General features: G+C 43.2%; 1 protein-coding gene across 4 annotated transcripts in view; it reads left to right on the top strand.

The window, feature by feature from the left end:
* Positions 1–18,567, top strand: part of mpp7a (MAGUK p55 scaffold protein 7a) — a 134,413-nt gene that overhangs the window by 111,225 nt on the left and 4,621 nt on the right. For all 4 annotated transcript variants that reach the window (XM_053342657.1, XM_053342658.1, XM_053342659.1 and 1 more), the window contains exons 12-16: positions 533–703; positions 5,937–6,017; positions 9,267–9,360; positions 12,259–12,367; positions 13,494–13,637. In XM_053342657.1, coding sequence (XP_053198632.1) covers positions 533–703; positions 5,937–6,017; positions 9,267–9,360; positions 12,259–12,367; positions 13,494–13,637 — 599 coding nt within the window. The remainder of the gene's footprint in view (positions 1–532; positions 704–5,936; positions 6,018–9,266; positions 9,361–12,258; positions 12,368–13,493; positions 13,638–18,567) is intronic.

The raw sequence follows: 18,567 nt of genomic DNA, 5'->3' as shown, positions 1-18,567 counted from the left end.
AAATCTGGCTTCAGAAGTCACCAGACTCCAAAAGTACCAGAGAAAACATCCAGTAGTGTTTTGTGTAGCTTTTTGCAAATGTAAAACCCTTTCAAAACCTCACCACAGTCTTCAAGAGATGCATGTATGCACCAGAGAAGAAAATTAGATCCCATTATATGTCACCAGGGGAAAATCTGAATCAAGCATTTGAGTGCAATATTAAGGAGAAACTGTTTGGCGGCGTGCTACACTGTCATTCTTTCACCTACAGCAAAGATAGCCGTCATAAAACTGAGCTGCACAATACAGTATGAGGTATTGGACATCAAGCTGTGGAAGTGATTGCCAAGACACTGAAATGACCATAAATCCAAGCGCACAGCTGCGGGTCTATGCGTACATACAGTTGCGTTGGGATTTCAACACACTCATCGACACACGCAACTGACACTTAGATTTTTTTTTTTTCTTCTCGTATCTCGTAGATTAATGCATTTCTTTCTTTTCTGTCTCCTCTCTTTTCCCATATCGTTTCATCTTGACCCTCCAGCGGGGTTCAGGAGAAGCTTCCGTCTCAGCAGGAGAGACAAGAAGACCAACAAGTCCATGTACGAGTGCAAGAAGAGCGAGATGTACGACATGGCAGACGTGCCCACCTACGAGGAGGTCACCACCTACCGCAGGCTGAGCGGAGCTAAACAAAGGCTGGTGATCTTAGTGGGTGAGTAGTGGAGCTGGACCCCTAAAACACTTTATCAAGAATATGACACTCTGATATCACTGCTTACCTCACACATTGCATTGTTTTTGAGCGGAGCGGTGTTAAAGTTGGCACTGCAGACGCCATAGATTTTAATGAAAATCCTCTCCTCTCTTTATAATGACACATACATCTCACAGAAAACGACTGTGACTCAGAGTTTTTGCAGCTCCAGATGTCCCAGGTGGCCCGGCCTCGGCCTCCCACGACCCCCAGCTAGACTTTTAGCACTCGGCTGAATCGACAGAGCAGACCTCATTTTAATCAGTCGCATTTAATACTTTCATTTACGACGCCTCCCTCTCTCAGTGTCCTCTCTTGTGTTTTTTTCAATACAACGGAATTGTTAACACTTGCCTCGAGGAGCGGGTGTTACAAAGCCCCATCCAAAAAAAAAAAAAAGAGCTTGGAGAACGTGCCAAGTTCTTGAGATGAATTTAGCGGTTTCTCATTCTGTATTTGTGGTCGGAGGACGAAAACGTTGCCAGTGGAACAATATTCGAAGCCAGGTGCAACAGTAAAGACTTAAATCTTTCTGGGGACCAACTGTACCATCAGTGAGCCTCGAAGCCTCCTCCACATTTTCCTTTTTAGGTTTGTTACTCGTAACAAAAAATGACAAGAATGTCCCAGACACAGATGGAACAAAACATTCCCAAAAAGTTTTTTTTTTCAGTGCGATTTCCTTCCAATCGATTTCCATTCATCAAGGCGGGAGATGCACTGAAGGAATGAGAGCCGGAGTCTGTTCCAGTCTTCATCTTCTATTACAGATGTCCCAACAGCAATTTTTAAACATTTGCGAGGTTAATTTAGGAATGAACACCACTGGCAATGAGGGTACACTTTTTCTTTCCTCTTTTCTTTTTTTTTTTTTTTTTTAAATCTCACGCATGCTCTCTCTCTCCACAGTTCCACTCCCAGCCTGATTGACTAAGGCCTTGGCTCACTTAAAAAACACCACCTAGAGCATGGACTTCATCAGGCATGTTGCTAATTAGCGAGCCCATTTCGCTGCCAGCTTGTCACAACACTTACGCAGAGGATGCCGAACCTCTCCCGCCCGTCACGCTAATGTAAATATTTTCAATTAACTTCCATAATTTGGAGGACAACCTATGGACAATTTCACACGTAACGAAGCAGAGGGGCCAAGGAAAGATCTGCTTTATGTTTCTCTACCTTTCGCCTCTCTGCTTCCTCCTCTCCCAGGAGCCTCTTGATTTTTCTTATTAGGAACCGTTTCTCTCTCACTCCTCTCACACAGGGGTTGAGATACTTTATTCCTTTAATGTACGACTTGAGGAAATTGCTTTTTAACTATAGCATTTGCCCTTTTGTTTAATCCACAAAAGCAGCTTGTATTGTTTAGACTCCCAGGCTGCAAATTTTCACGCAGCCTCCTCAAGCAGAGGTGAAGTTGGCATGTATTTTTTTCGGGACTTCCAGACGGGACACGACCCTCCGTGCTTGACTCACTCTCAGCCATTGCACTTTTTCCACTCCGCTCCAGCACGACACCCTCTTCACCCTCCCTCCCTCCCTCCGCCCCGCAACTATTTTCATATCAAACATCTACCCTCTCCCAAAAAGCTGTTCAGGAATGCCTCGAGGCGTTTTTTTTCTCATTCATGTGGTCACTCGGGTCAGCAGTACCCACTAATGAACGACCCCGCCGCTCGAGTCCTGCATTTAAATGGAGCGCACAGTCTGAGATCCGTTTCAAAGATCGAGATAGTTATCTGGGTTTTTGTACATTTAAAATCAGGCAGCCAATGAAAATATATTTTTATATACAGTATGCATACTTTGACTTAACCGCTGCTGGTTTTGAAAGAAATCTGATTATTTAACCTGACAAAATGGTGTGTTGATTTCCACATTTCCCTTGTAACTTGACACACTGAACTTAGAGCAATGTTGATGAATTGAAAGTTTTTATATTGAGGTTTAGCCCTAACATATTTCAAATACACCGATACTTAAGTGAATATTTATGTAGTATCCAAATATATAAAAGTGGAACTCTATTTGAAGGCTTTGCCCTGTTGAATATGAAGTAGCAGCGTGTTGTAAATGACTTGTGGTTCCTCTATTGCACCACTGTCGTGCGGTAGCAGCAAAGCCAGAGCTGTGAGTCGGGCTGTGGTACTGGATGTGAGGCAGGCTTGGGAGGTTTTTGAGGTCGGGTCGAGGTTCGGGGGCCCCCGGAGCCGGTCCTCGTCGGGGCCCGGGCCTCAGCTTCTCGATGCGAGCTGCATGCGATGGTGCTCCGCGTTTGGCCTGGAAGTTATTAAGCTGGCGATATTAAGGGCGGCGTATCTAATGAGCGTGGTAATGAAGTCTGACACTTTTACTGGCACGGCTATCCGCTAGGCCAGAAGTACCACGAGAGGGCCAAAGAGAGAGAGAGAGAGAGTCTGACAGAGAGGGAGAGAAAAACACATAAACACAATGTAAATACGTTGGGAGAGTTATGCCGCTTTTTATTGTGGTGTTCAGATTTATAATGTTGCTGTTGTATTGGGGCATTGTTAAAAACAAACAATGCACAAAGAGGTGGCGTATTTCAGGTCAGACGGTGGAACGGGAGCACGGGGCACTGCTTCTGCTTGTAAAAAGACCTGGTGGTGGGCCTGTTGGGCCCCCTTGGCAGGCGATGGTACAGCTGGAATAAGCTTTAATCGCCGTCTGAGGTATTCTGAAGAAGGCCCTCTGCCATGCATCATTGATATCGCAAGTGGCAAGCAAGGGAGCGATGTAAAAGGTGAAAATGGTTTTACGAGGACGCAGAAGTGCACAAATGACTGTCGGTCCCACGTGCACGGGAGCTGATATCCACGCTCGGATTCAAGCAAACAAGCTTGTGTGGAGGTTCCTGTCTGCACCACTGTGATAGAGCTCATAAAAGAGCCTCTATTACCACGGTCTGCCACCTTCAGCACCTACAACAACATTGATCCACAGCCTTGTTCAAACAGCACAGCTGCATTCCTCGCGCGCTCCCGAAACAAATTCAAAATGAACTCCATTTCCTCATCTTAATAAATCACCCGAGCCCTCAACCCCCTTAGGTTCTGTGACTTTTTTTTTTTTTTTCCTCTCTTCCTTGCTGAAAAACTCCGTCTGCCCAGTTAAGATGGATTGCTGTCTTTGCTTGGCCATGTGCTTGTTTATGTGAGACGGCAAAACCACAGAATGCCTCGCGACGACGGCCCAAAGAGGGTCGGGGTATTTTTCTCTCTTTTTTTTTTTTTTTTTTTTTTTTAACTTTTTGAATTCACAGTGGAGTGTGTGAGTGCACTAAGGAAACAGGTTTTATCACTTACAGCAGTCGCACAATAGGACCCAAACCATGTGTTGCAGGGCGCAGAGGGAAAGGGAAAGCATGGGGTGTGAATTTGTCTGTCTGCGATGGCTGCCAGTGTTCAGAGATTATGCTTAAAAGGGGGCTTGTTGTCCACACCTATTTATCAGGTTGTGGATCACTTCAAAAACCTTCCTGCTTCACACCAGATGAACCGTAGACGAACAGCGCAGATAGCACCAAAGGAAACAGCAGCAACTTTTTCTTTAAAAAATAATGTTTTTCAACATTTTTTTTCCTCTCTCTCTCTCTCTTCTTCTCTCTCTGTCTCTCTCTCTCTCTCTCTCCATCCCTCTCCCTGTCTTTCCACCTAATCCGCATCGCTGAGTGAACTCATTGTCCGTTTGTTTTAGAGGAGCGACCTGCTAAACACATTTGCCTGGAGAAATGAATTTCCAATAGGGTTTGATGCGATTGTAGTGCCTGCCCAGAACGTCAGGCATGCGAAGAATCTCGAGCCCAGATCAAGCTCTGTCTCTAACTGTCCACACACTGCAGAGCTGTGCCGAAACACTGAAAAGGGCCAGCCGTGCACTTGTAACTCCAAAACCAGTCTGTTAGACGACACTGATGCCAGTTGGTTCAAGTCAGGATGATGTAGCAGCACCCTGGTAACAACCACCAAAACACTGCAGAAGTGCTTTTGGGTTAAAGAGACTTCCACCAAAGCAGAGTCAGCTTCCAAAAATAAAAACATTTTAACCTCTGCTAATAGCATTTAAAAAAAGGAATATATTTTATGTTAGTGATGTCTGCTCGAAATAGTTTCCAAACTGACATATTCCTTATTTTTCTTATTAAAATCAAATAATTTGCTCAGTTTGATTAACTTTGACGTCCCCACATGCTGGCTATTAAATATTGGACTGGTCCTCATCTCTTTTTGGTACAGTTAAACCAATAGTCTCCTCTCCCACTCATCCTCACCTTCACTTTGTACTTACTTTAAAGTGAAGTTTTATTATTCTGCCAAGCTGCAATGAAAGATGAGTGTAACAGTAGAGTTCCTGTTGTAATCAATCCTCTGTGCTTGAAAGGCTTTGGCTGGGCTGATTGTGTTTTAATAGCGTATGAAATTAATTTCACACTGTGGTAAATTAGGTTCATAATTTAAAAAATTTCTCACTTACTTCAAGAACAAACAAATGACACAACTAAACTAAGCATGTAGCAGAAAAGCTGAAAAAACGCATTATTTAATTTTGTTTAAAGTTTCCACATCAAATTCAGTTTACTCATTACAGTACGAAGTATAACACTCAGTCTGTTAAAGTATATATAATTATGTTGTCTGAATAAAGAACTCTTATGATGTCATATTCACTTAGGCTCTGAGACTATTTTGACAAATTTGCAAGTGAAAGTCTGGGATCATGGAGTTTAAAAGACGTGGGTATTTATTTATTAGACGTGGAGAGGCTGAGAGGTGCTATAAAGTTGCATGTAACATCCTGTGTGTTTGGAGCTTGAATATGTTGGCCTCTGCAACTTCAATTCATTTTTTTGTCTCTTTTTTTCAGTCTCTTTTTGACTCTTTGACTCTCAAATCCTTATGTTTCATGAGATTGTAATGCTAAATCAGTGGAGTGCACCTTTAATTTATTGATAATATTGATGATTTTGATATTGCGTGATGAATACTTCATTTTATTATATGTACACCTGTGCTTTTCTTACTCTGATGTCAAAATGTCTCATCATGTCCTATCTACAAGACAAGAAGGGAACATTCAGCCTGACAGCGAGCCTCTCTGGCCTTACTGGAGATGAGTAGTCGTAGATTCTGTGACTTCTGTCCTTTTTCATGCTGTTTTTGTGTGTGTGCAGGACCCACCGGAGTCGGTTTGAACGAGCTTAAGAGGAAACTGCTGATCTCTGACCCCCAGCACTTCAGCGTGACCATCCCACGTAAGTTTACTCCACTCTTCTTACTGAGGCCAGGTCAAGTCCAACACAAGCCAAGCATCTTTCAGTAGATTCAATTTGTCTTCCAAACCTCTGCTCTCTCTCTCTCTCTCTCTCCCTCTTTCTCTGTTTTTCTGCTTTCTTATCTGTGTGTTTGTCTTATGTGTGAATGTATGTTTTCTACATCATGTCCCCCGCGAGCCTTTTACCAGACCACTGTTTCACTTCTGCTATTTATTGGCAAAGAGCTTTTAAAGGGAATGAAGACACCGGCTTCCTCCACATGCTGTACTTTCACCAGCTTACAAGAAAAATGGAGGAAATAATATATTTTACATTTATACATTTAACAGCCCAGAACGAGACGTTTTTACTTTTAAATGACACAAAGTCAGTCAGGGAATGAGATTAAGCCACCCAAACGACAGCTTTTACAACAGTTTATACATTTATATTAAATTTTAAAGAGATCCGGTTTCTTTATGCTGCAGAAAAAAGGTAAAAATATTGCGGTTAAAACTTTCATCAACATGCTTTATTTCTGTATTCTAAGTAGAGCGATTGCTCTCTTGGTAAAAACAAACCATTCTGACTCAAATGAGCTCTTGTTATAACTGATGGACTGATATCTGTATACATCTTGAATAATAACTACTAAACATCTATGGTACTTTCAATTTCTATCTTTAAGCCATCTGCTGATGAAGTGCTAATCTCTGGAGGGAGAGCAGGAAGGACATGGGAACATGTTGCCTCCCTGTTTACTCTTCTGAATCCATTTGCACCCAGGAAGCCTCTTATTTATGTATACATAACACATTGGAAACACATTCACAGAGAAATGTAAGCGTGCAGGATGCCAGATTAAATTGCGACTGCACAGTGGCCTCCGGTGCACTCTGTGAGTTTTTAGCAACAAATCACAGTAATCACTTTAGATGACGGATGTTTAGCTTACTTGTTCCAGTTAAGTTTTCACATTGTATGAGAGTGCTTGTGCAGATTGAGTGATGAAAGTCCAGTCTGGACACACACACACACACACACACACACAAAACTCAGACAGAGTAATTGTGGCAGTGAGTAACACCCGCGGCAGCTCTCAGGCAGCATGACTGGTCCTCTCCAGACTCAGGCGCTTGCTTCTCCTCCTGTGTAATTGTCAGCTTTTCACTGTCTGCCTGACAAGCACTGAATGATGGAGAAAGCTGCGTTTTTCTACCTCCTGAAGACATGCCATTCCACTGCTTCACAATTTGGCACCCGGCTACTACCTCTTCTTTCTTTCTCAGTTTACTTCTCACTTTCTCTGTCTTTTTCCTGCTCTGCCTCCTCCCTTTCTCTCCTTTTAAGGACCAAATGACAGCTCGCCATAATTCTGAACACCATCCAGCCCTGCTGCAAACGACTGCCTCTTTAAGCCCTGCCAGCATTTTTTAGTTTTTTGCACTTCTGGAATGTCCCACAGCCAACATGTTGGGACAAATAAATCTTTTTGATTTATACATTGAAGCGGGGCAGTGGCACTAGTAATTGCGTAGTTACCATCTGGGGCTTGGAGGGAAACTGCGACAAGAGTTTGAGGAAATATGAGGACCGCTGATGTCAATTGCTGTGTTTGTTACATGCGTGTGTGGCATAATGGATGTGTCCCACTTGAAGTCTGACGCTTGAAATGTCCCTGGTATTAAACTCTCATCGGTGGGGCCGTTCTTTCCACAAGGACTGTTAATTGTTCTCAAATGTGACCTGTGATGCTGTGTTTAATAGCGGCCAGACTGTCTGATTCTGACCCATATAGAAGACGCATGGCACAAGTCTTCTTGTCTCCCTCTCTTTGAATGTTTGATTGCTGCCAGTGGACACATGGATGTGTTTAACACTTGCTGTTGTTTCAGATTAAGCCCGAAAGCGTTACCCCTTTTTGTTAATTTGAAAACCGGAGTTTTGGAGACCACCAGTTTGTGGCCCCGGTTAAGATTCAGGGTTTTTTTTTTTTTTTCTTCTCTCTTGCTTGTCGCTGTAAAATGTAAACCAGCCGTCTAAGAAACACAAGGAGCATTGCAATAAGCCATTAGAGTTGGGGGTTAAACATTTTGATTCCAATCCAAGCTTACTGATATTTTCCATGAATCGGGGAATGAACGGATGCACATTCTTCTGTTGCACTGTAATTATTTTCAGCGCCACAAAGCAGATGCCAAAATAACGCATGGTGGACGGTGTCGGTTGAATTACCGAGAGGCTGTTTGGCAACGCGTCTTACACAATTCTAAATGGGAGGCATTCTAAGTATATGTTATCTTATGACAAGGCTGTTCTGGCCTTGTCCTTGTGTGTTTCCTACTACTGTTGTCTGTGGCTGTTGACAGAAAGTCACTGATCTTCTTCACTGTCTTCTCCACCGTGGTTGAATTTCCAGTCGTCTCTCTTTCTCAAGTGAGTGACACATTATATAAGTCACACCTCTGGTTTTCCATGAACCTTGTAGACCAGCATGGAACATATAAAGGAAAGGCACCGGTCCACTAGGAGGGCACGGCCTCAACACATGCTGACGAAGAAGAAAAACCTCAGAGGAGTAGTAGAGTAGAACTTGACCATTTTGAGTCGCAGGTGATAAAAAGTTTAATAGTTTGTTTTGGAGCTGTTCAGAGTGTCTGATGGGCGCACACCTCTCCCCTCTGACCTTTCGCGGCGCTCCCGAAACGAGCCGGAGTGCGAGCCGACCCCTTGACCCTTACAAATCCACCGGCGCTGCCTGCTCACGTTCCCTCCACGTGCCGCCCCCACCGCCCACTTTACAACGAGGCTTTATGGTTTATGGCCAAGTAAATGTAGGGACTTCATGTTAATTAGAGCTCCCAAACTCAATTACCTTACAGTGGCTAACACTGGCGGCTAACGCTATGGCTTCTGTTTCTACGGGCACTGCAGCCACATTACAAGAGACAAATTTAATAAGACTCAGTAAAGCTGTGCTGCATGTCAGTTAAGTGTCTGAGTTTAGTGCTGCAGGTTGTGTATTTTATAGTGCAATTACACAATAATATATACAAGGGTTGGCATAGCCAAGCGTGCTGTGTTTCAGACTTCCAGCGATGTTAATAAGGGTCTCAGTTCAGATGGTTTCTGCCCCAACAGTGAGTCAGACAGTCTGGGTTTGAGGTAATCACTCTCTCCCTCTCTCTCTCTCTCTCTCTCTCTCTCTCTCTCTCTCTCTCTCTCTCTCTCTCTCTCTCTCTCTCTCAGACACCAGTCGGGCCAAGAGGAACCAGGAGAGCGACGGCGTGGAGTACCACTTCATCTCCAAACATCTCTTTGAGACGGATATCCACAACAACAAGTAGGCACGACTGTGTCTGGTACTATTAGAGTCCAGAACACACTGTACAACCTTCAGATTCTAACTTAACAACAAATATCAACCGCACATTATCCTAATATGAATATTTATCTTTAAAAAACCTAAGAGATAAGTAGGAGTTGAAACAAGTTCAAAAGAGTGAAAATCAAGTTGCACAAGTCTTCTTCCAAGTGCTGTGTTTATTCCCTCATTTTACAAAAATCTCCATCTTCTCAATGCATTCATACTGGATCTATTATCGATTCCTTTCTTTGATTTTTACTTAAAACAAGAGCCTGATCATTTCTGTCTGTTTCCAAAATAAATAAACTTGTTTTAAGGGCGTCTAGTTTCAAATATAATTTGTTAGTTTGGAAACATGTTGAAATAATCTAACTGTACTTTTACTTCACTTTTTCAATAATAGATACAAGTCACTCGTTGAGCTTTTTTTTTCACAGTGTAAACATTTTCAGCTGCACGTGCTCCATCAGGGTCTTGAGGTTGGCTTCTTTAAATGCAAATACTCCACACGCAATTTTATACAAAGGATTAATAGGGGCATTGTTAAGAAAAACAAATCAAAATGTTTCTAGAATATAGTCAGAGTCGCGGTCAGAATATACAGGAAAAAGGTTGTTATGTTTTTAAGGACAAACTGTTGCGTGTTCATTTATGATGCCATGAATATTTGTTGATCTCTGAAGTGCCCCCCCCCCCCTTCCTCTAACAAAAAAAGTGTTTTTTTTTTTAATGAATCGGGCATTTGTTTAGTCTAGACAATGTCAGGAAATAGTGAAGAATGGGCATCATAATGTCTCAGAGCCCAAGGACACACATGGGTTTTTTTCTGGCCAAAAGTCCAAAATCCAAAGATATTCAAATTAAAACAGAGGAAAACAGAGAAAAACAACACATGTGCACTTTGACTTTGGTGATCTGTTGTTGATATTTTGGTTGATTAATCCTTTAATACCAGAATCTCAGAATTAATCATACCACAAAACATGATTTTTTATTTAGTTTCATATAATTTCTGGTATTTCACTGTTATGAATAAACCTCTATTGAGATTTGACAACTCTAATCCTGCTGAAAACAAACAGCATCCATCTCCATCTGTAAGCCACTAGAGGCAGCGTAGCAGTGAGAGCCTGCCTGCTCCACTGCTCGTTGCCACTGTTCAAACACAGCTTCCCTGCTGTCGTCCGTGCGTCTCTGTAACTGACTGTGAGCTGGTGTTGACAGGGCCGGGCCCTACGTTGGTAACAGATCTCCAGACACTGACCCAGAGGTCCCCCTGTCTCTGCTTCCTCCTTCCCTTAGGCGCGCTCTCTGAACCCAGCCACACCGCGGCCCGCCTTGACATTTGTGGCCAACAAATTGAAACGCAAGTTGTAATAGTCATAAGAATGATTGATGCCTTTCTGCCGGTCTCACACGAGCTGGAAAGGGGGGGAGAAAAAAGATATACTGTAGGGTGCACATGCAAAACATTCACACACACGCAAACACACACGCATACGACATAGAGGGAAGCCTGTGGTGGTGAGTGCATATAGAGTGTCAGAGCATGCAGAGAGGAGAAGGGAAAGGGGAGCTGTATATTTAGGCCATGTTGTGGTGTAGGTCGAGGCATGCAATGTTTTTCAGGGAGTCGGAGGGGTGAGTGACAGAGCTGTGATGTGGGGTGCGTGCGTGGGACACTCAGCGCAGAAATTACAAGGCAGCAAAGTAAACGAGGAGTGAGATGAACTTGTTTGCGTTATGCCTCATTGCATGCAGCAGAAACAATGCGCTCTGCTCAGAAAACGCTAAATAAAAGGTCTGTGAATTGGGGCCACAACAACATGTGTTTAGCTTGAACAACTTTCCCAAGGGAAGCCCTGTTCTGTGTCGAAATGGCAACGATCCATACTCTCAATATAGCCAAAAAACCTCTGCTGGCATTATTGACTGTAATCTATATACCTTCTCCACTTAACACTCATGACAACAAACAGCACAGAATGCTGCAAGGTGTGAGTTTTTAAACACAGGCTACTGTAAGCCTTTAAATGAATTTCCCATAACCAAATATGAGGGTTTTAGTTTTCTTAGAGACTTAAGCCTTGCTTTAAAAAAAAAAAAAAAAGCTGAGTAAAAGTTTCTTACATTGGCAATTACCATAAAACTCTCTTTTTACATGGCATCAGTCACACTGAGGCAGTCATTCTGTCCGACACTCGTCATGAACAGACTGTGAGCATACCTCACCGTCCTATTAGCTCGAAATTCTTTCCACGTCGTTACTCCGCTCGCTGCCTTTTTTTTCCCCTCCTTGTTTTCAGCTAAAAATACACTGGTGGGTTTCTGTTTTTTTTTCTTTCTTTCTTTCTTTCTTTCTTTCCTTATTTCTTTTTTTTTTTTGGTGACAGCCGATTGGTGCGAAAGAGGGAAGATTACCCGGTGGAAAAGTGTTTGTTTGCTTGCGCCCAGTTTGCTTGCTGGGCTGAAAAATCCTTATGGATTAAGCAGGGAAGGTTTTGGCATTCAGGGACTTTGTGGTCTCTCTGGAACAAACAGGTGTTACTGATTGAAAGAGTAACGTAGGAGATTATATAAAAAACAAGCCCGGCCAAAACGTCTGGTTTTTAAGTTGTGCTAAAGAATGCTATCTTCAGATCTGTCAGCGGTTGACAGAGTAATCCTCCTGTCTCTGTGGATTTGTTGGGTTTTTATATATCATTATTTCTAAGATGAATCTCAGAAGTGTGCTGACACAGTTGACCAGATTAGGGTGAGATTTGACTTGTATTCGATACAAATTTCTCCACAGAAAATGATTCTTGAGGTGTTTTCTCAACAAGATTCTCATCTCCCCCACTTCTCTCTCTCTTTTTCAATCTCGCCCCTCAGATTCATCGAGTATGGCGAGTATAAAGGGAATTACTACGGGACAAGCCTGGACTCGATACGCTCTGTCCTGTCCAAGAACAAAGTGTGCCTATTGGATGTCCAGCCTCATGTGAGTGACACAATCCCCCTCTTCCTCTACATCCCATTCTCTCTGACCATCACTTCCTTGTAGTTTAAGCCCATTGGCACCTCACTCCCCCACCTATCTCAAACGATCTCTCCTTTCTGGTTTTCCTGAGGCCTTGGCTGCTTACTGGGTTACCAAAGCGGGTTTTTAAAGGGGGCATTTTAAAGGGAGCAATTACCGCTAATTTCCTCTATTTGAAGATTTCCTCTTTGGCTTATGTGTCTTGGGTGGTGTCGATAGGATCCGAACACAAACGGCCGGCTTGTCGCTGAGCCCTAACATACCCTCTGAGTTTGATTTCCCATTATCCAGGGCCTGGCCCGTATCGTCCGGCCTTTTCCTCCAAAAGATCCTCTCCTCTGTTTGTTTTTGCCCAGTGGATAATGACACACATGAGGCACAAATACACCATTATATAGATTAGCCTGGCATGCTCTCAAACCAGCTTGGGCTGAGCAGCAGTGGGAGCTAACTCTAGAGACCTCAGTTCAAGTGTGTGAGAAAAAGTCTGTGGAAGCTCACTCGGGTGGATGTACATGTACTTTTTTGGGGTTTTTTTTGTTTTTGGCATGAGTTTAGGATGCTGTGTAAGCTAATAGTCATCCTTCCCTACTTCCAGTATGAGGCCATTCTCCAGCATGACTCATGGATCAGATCGGCAGCAGTGTCAAAGCATGTTATTGCTGACTGATACTGTCTGCGGAGCAGCTGATGAAAGCAGGAATGAATGGTTTCCAGTGGTTCCTCTCCTGCCCCTCCTTTGGGTTTTTATCCGTCTTCCTATCAGTTGTGGGTTCAAACTCACTGCCTATTAGCACAGTGAGAAACCTTGATCGTGGTACCAGATCCAGAGGAGGGCCCAACGCCTGACGCCACCACTAACCAACTCTGACCTCTATTCTACCTCTGTGGGAGACCAGATTGGTGTTTTCTTTTCATGCAGTTGTCACCAGAAAGAAGAGACAAGAAGCCCATACAGATGTGGACAGAAATGCATGTTCCACCCATACATTAAAGCAGTGGTTCTGGTTGCTCTTTGGTTGCTCGATAGTAACACCTCTAACTATTCCCAGGCTTTCATATTCACTCAGTTTCTGTCTTTCTTTAGACGCTAAAGCACCTGCGGACAGCGGAGTTCAAACCCTACGTCGTGTTCGTGAAGCCTCCAGCCATCGATAGACTGAGGGAGACCAGAAAGAGCGCCAAAGTCATATCAGGCAAAGACGACAAGGCATCGGCTAAGTCGTTCACGGTGAGTGGAGAGTGCGCCGAGAGGGGAGGGGAGGGGAGGGGAGGGCTTTCATTTTCTCACACAGTCATAATCAGACATTAAGCAGCATAATATGCTGTTTAGACTTGAGATAAACTGCTTTGAGTACCAGATGGGTCAGGGTCGCCTTGATTTAGACAATTACAGGAAATCAATTTAACACACTTTTCGTAAAGACTCATCTGAAACTCCAGCCAAAGCTCCCAAACTAGATGATATTTGTAAATTCTAGCCAGATTAGATAACGTTAGATGAAAATTTAATGATCCATGAGAGGAAATTGGATCATTACAATGGAAAATAGCAGCATACAGCCAACAGGGTGGACATATACAGAAGTATCCTAAATGTACAGCAGATGCAAAGGGTGTCCAAACATACTGAAACATAGTGGAATATAGTTATTTAGTATGTTTTCACGCCTGTTTTCTTATATATTGACCTTTTTACATTGCATGAAGATCACTCACTTGAAGCATGTTGCTGGTGAACACACTTGGATAGTGTTGTGCTGTAAAAACACATGGTTTTACACCTCACAGATTAACAGCACAAGAAATAACAGAAATACTATCTGGACCCTGCGTGTACAGTATATGTGTATGTGTGTGTGTGAGTGATGAGGTCATCCCTTTACACACCTTTATCCGGGCCCAGCAGGGACGCAGATGAAACCAATTAGCCGGTGTTCGGTGCCGCTGTGAATTTGACGGGTAGGGGAAGAGAGAGAGAGAGAGTTGGGGGGGGCGGGAGTGGGGGGGGGGGTCACATGATGGTTTTCCCAGCTCCGTCGGGCCTGGTTCTCGCTCACTTGCTCGCGTGTCTCGCTCACAGCGGGCAGCGTTAAAGCCAAGTTCCCAAACAGCAGCGCGGACTGATGGGACGCCAGGAGGTGCGAAAGGTAAGGAGAAAGAAAGAGACAGGGCTGTGAAAGAGATGAATACTGACTAATCACAAGTTAGCACCTTAAAAAAAGAGGCAAGAAAATAATGGAGGTGGTGATGAGGTCATGAAAGACAATATTGTTTTACATATTTCATCACTTTATATATTTCTTCACTGCAAAGATCATAGGTAGACACCTGGTATGCTACATTTACCTCATATTTTTACGCCTACTGACTACTTGCCTTCAAATGAACCATATTTATAATCGAAGTTGACATAACCAACCGTATCATCACTTTTTCATGTGTCATTTATCCCACCAGTCTTTACACTTAGGTCTCATAAGGTGGGAGTAACAATACCGATGTTTTATAAAGTTGTACTGTGTGCTCTGTGTCCAATAATTTAAACTTTGCTATTTAAAAAAAAAAAAAGAAAAAAGTAGCCCCCTCAGTAATTCATCACTGTCAGAATGGTAAGCATCTTAAAGACCCCATGAAACGAGGTTCCCAGAAAACATTAAATGATAAATAGTGCATCGTCAGCAGTGACCGCATGCTTCATCAAAATGTCCAACTATTAAAGTCGTCAAACCTTTTTCTCTCATCCTCTCGAAACAAGCTGCCTTTCACTACGTTACTAATAACCCCACTGGTACACACCTACAGACACAACCTAACTGGAATTTATTGAGCTGGTAGAAAAAAAGTGTGTATATAAATGTTAATTGGAGCTTATTAAGTCCACTCAAAAGCAGCTCCTGCACTAATCTGTATCTCTGTGATTGCTGGTGATGCTTTTGTTCCTGGTGATGAAGTAGATGGGACCCAAACCAAATAGACCCAAAGATAGTTGGTCCTGATCCAAAATGTGGTTTAACTCAAATAGTGAGAGACATTGAGAGCAGAATGCAGCCACCTTAAAAAAAAAAGAGCAGCCATACATCTCATTTACTCTTTATTGTGTCAAATAAACCCAAATTTTACGATTATGATGCCCTATAGATCCAAGACTCACAGCAATGCAACAGCTCCCTTTCCAGCCTAATTAGACAGAATATCATTTAGACCTGGTCTGACCCACCTCAGGTCTCAGATGGAGTCTGGGGTACTAAAAACTGAGTGCAAGTATAAGAAACTCTACTCAAGGCCTTCCTATTCTTTCATTGATCCCTCAATAGGAATTGTATTACACTAAGAAAATACTGATATGATTTCATGGGACAGTGCATATACCTTTATCCAGACCATAATGAGACACTAAATCCTCTATAGCAACCCCTAACAGCAGCGCAGCAGTGTTACCTTCAAACCGCTGCGTAAAATATATCTCCTCTATCTTATCACCTTCTCATTATTACACAGAGAAGCTGATTCCTGGCTTTATCTAAAGTCCTATTGGCAGCCTCACACGCAGCATGCAGCAGGGTCACAGCTGAAGGTCGGCTCAAACTCACAATATCCCGCAGATATTTTACTTCCCAGTCAAGCTTTTAAAGCCATTATACAGACACAAAGTCAGATCGCATTATTTGCCCGGTGATATATAATTTTGCCGCTGCCTGCTCTTCATTTCCTCGGTAGGGGTCCAGAAAACAAAGAGCTTTTAGTTGTCAGAAACAGGATGATTGCTAACAATCCGTTGCTGTTGCTTTTATTGCTCTGTCCCTTTATTAGCTTCTGGTATTCTCTCAAGTAAAACACCTCTATAAAACAGTGTGACAGGGAGGCATATTTCAGCCAGGTAACAAACCAGGTTCTGTGTAAATGTTCATGTACAGTGACAGCGCGTAAGTCACCCAAGGTTTGCTGTTAAAAGCCCTGAAAGAGAAGCTGTTGTTGGGTGAGTTGTCTCAGACGGATTGGATTCACCAGCAGCTGTATTTCTCTCTTAGACATGTCTGGTCTAATGATAAAGGCCGAGGAACAGTCGTCTCATTGTTTCTGCAGAGCAGTCTGACTTTAGCCCCATTGTTTGAGCTGGAAACCATTCAGAATATACGTAGACATATTAACACAGTGCAAGAGGATTAACTATAATTGATCTTGGACATTCATTTCTCAAGATTAATTGAAGTTCTTGTCTGGATCATATCTGTGCAGTTATTGATGCTTTTTTTTAATCCAGAGGACAGATGTGGTATTGGGATCAATAAACTCAGGCTTGCTGTGATGATAATGAGGCTGACACATTCGGCTTTGTGACACCAAAGCGTTGAAAAGATTTACTGTCCCTTAAGGAGAATCTCTCTTCTAGACAGGGTTTACAGTCAAACATACACACAGTTAAACCACTATAAATAAAACCATAAAACTAGAACCCATAAAAACATAACATTGATGAAAAGATGCCGAGAATGAAGCGTAGACCCCAGTAAAAAAAAAAAAACAGGCTGTGAATCAATAGACTAATATTGTGCAATGAACACTGCCATTTATCTGTGCTTGAAGTACTTAAACAGGCACAAGACGCTACATCATTTCATGTGGAAATTAACCAATCTAATGGCAGCGAGGATAAATGAGTCCCCCGGTGCTTTTCCTTTTTTCGACTTTGGCCCACCAGAAGTGGCATCAGCTCAAACTGCCCTCTGAGGAGAGCGATCCAGCACGGATCACCGGGTGCCAGAGAATATCCACTCACTCCTCCTCGCCCAACTTTCCATCTACCTCTTTTGCTTTCATTATATTCATCTTTCTTGCCCCTTTTTATATCATCCTACATCTATCTTATTATTTTCTCGTGTTTTTTTTTTTTTTTTGTGTGTGTGATTCTCTTTCCATCTCTCTACCCAGCTCGCTGTCCCTTCAGCAGCCTCTTGCTGTGATTAATGTTCTTTTACCTGGAATGGCCTAACTAGAGACAGACTCAGAGACTCGCCTGTGGACATGGAAAAATCACACACACACCAAACGGCACTAAGTCTCCCAGGTTCATGTAGTTGCCAGGACAGGTCAGAGAGGTTGTCTTCCTGGCGTTGGACACAGTGGTCATCTGTAAGTCCTGATCCAACCGTGGAAGTCCTGCGGGGGCTTCCGTCCAGATCACAGAGAATATAGTCCCACAGTGGAACAGTTTTCCTTCATAGGCTAACAAACCTCCTGCCGTCCCTGAGTCATCTTTTACCCCCCCCCCCTCCCTGCCTCCCTCCCTCCTCCTCCATCCTCCATCCTCCACCATCCTCTTCCTGTCATCCTCCGAGACGCGGGCTGATAAAACCATCACATCTTCCTCCCTCACAATAAAAGACAATAGAGTGTGAGACGGCGCGGGTCGGTTTCTGCAACCGCCTGTTTAGCTTGATAGATGCGAGACAGACAAGCAAAAGAAAAGGAGGAGAAAAAAAAAAGAGCAGACAGGGCTTTTTCTAAGTGTCACAGTGAGTGAGCATTTATATTTAGCTGCGCAGCTAATCCATTATGAAGCGGAAAACCACCAGAAACATTCTGAAGTAACTCCTGGCTGGAAGGAGCGTCTCTAAAAAAGAAGTCGTTTAGGAGTTTTAAATTTTAACGAGGTCGTGTTTATGTGCGTACACATAGTATGCACACACTCAGCTTGATCCTGCATGTTTGTGGGTGTGTGTGAGTGTGTGTGAGTGTACGTGCGCACGCGTGTTTGAGTTTCTGGGCATAAACGTGCATCTGTGTGTATTTATAATTGTGTGTTTGGCAACGGGGGTCACTATAAAACCATATCTGTCGAGAAATCTAAAGTTGAGTGTTCCCAGTAAAAACATGAGGCTAAATCAGTGCAGCTACTTTAGCCCTGTTGTTGCTGCGAGGCCAGTATGAGCCAGGACCCACACAGCTGAAACCAGAAAGCCTCAGAGGGACCACCATGGAGAGATACCTGCACTGTTTGAGAAGAGCCCATCTATGAATATAGGAGCCCCACATGGATAATATTTACTGCCAACATGATAAAAAATATGTCAGTTTGTTGCTCCTCACAGTTAACACGCGGTTTTATTTTCCAGTGGACGACTAATTTGCATAATGAATTGGAAAAACAGTCTATCCTT

Source organism: Scomber japonicus, chromosome 21 (assembly GCF_027409825.1).
Source record: "Scomber japonicus isolate fScoJap1 chromosome 21, fScoJap1.pri, whole genome shotgun sequence".
Classification (NCBI taxonomy): Eukaryota; Metazoa; Chordata; class Actinopteri; order Scombriformes; family Scombridae; genus Scomber; species Scomber japonicus.
The sequence above is the reverse complement of the archived record's forward strand: the minus strand, read 5'-3'. Positions and strand labels throughout refer to the sequence as shown.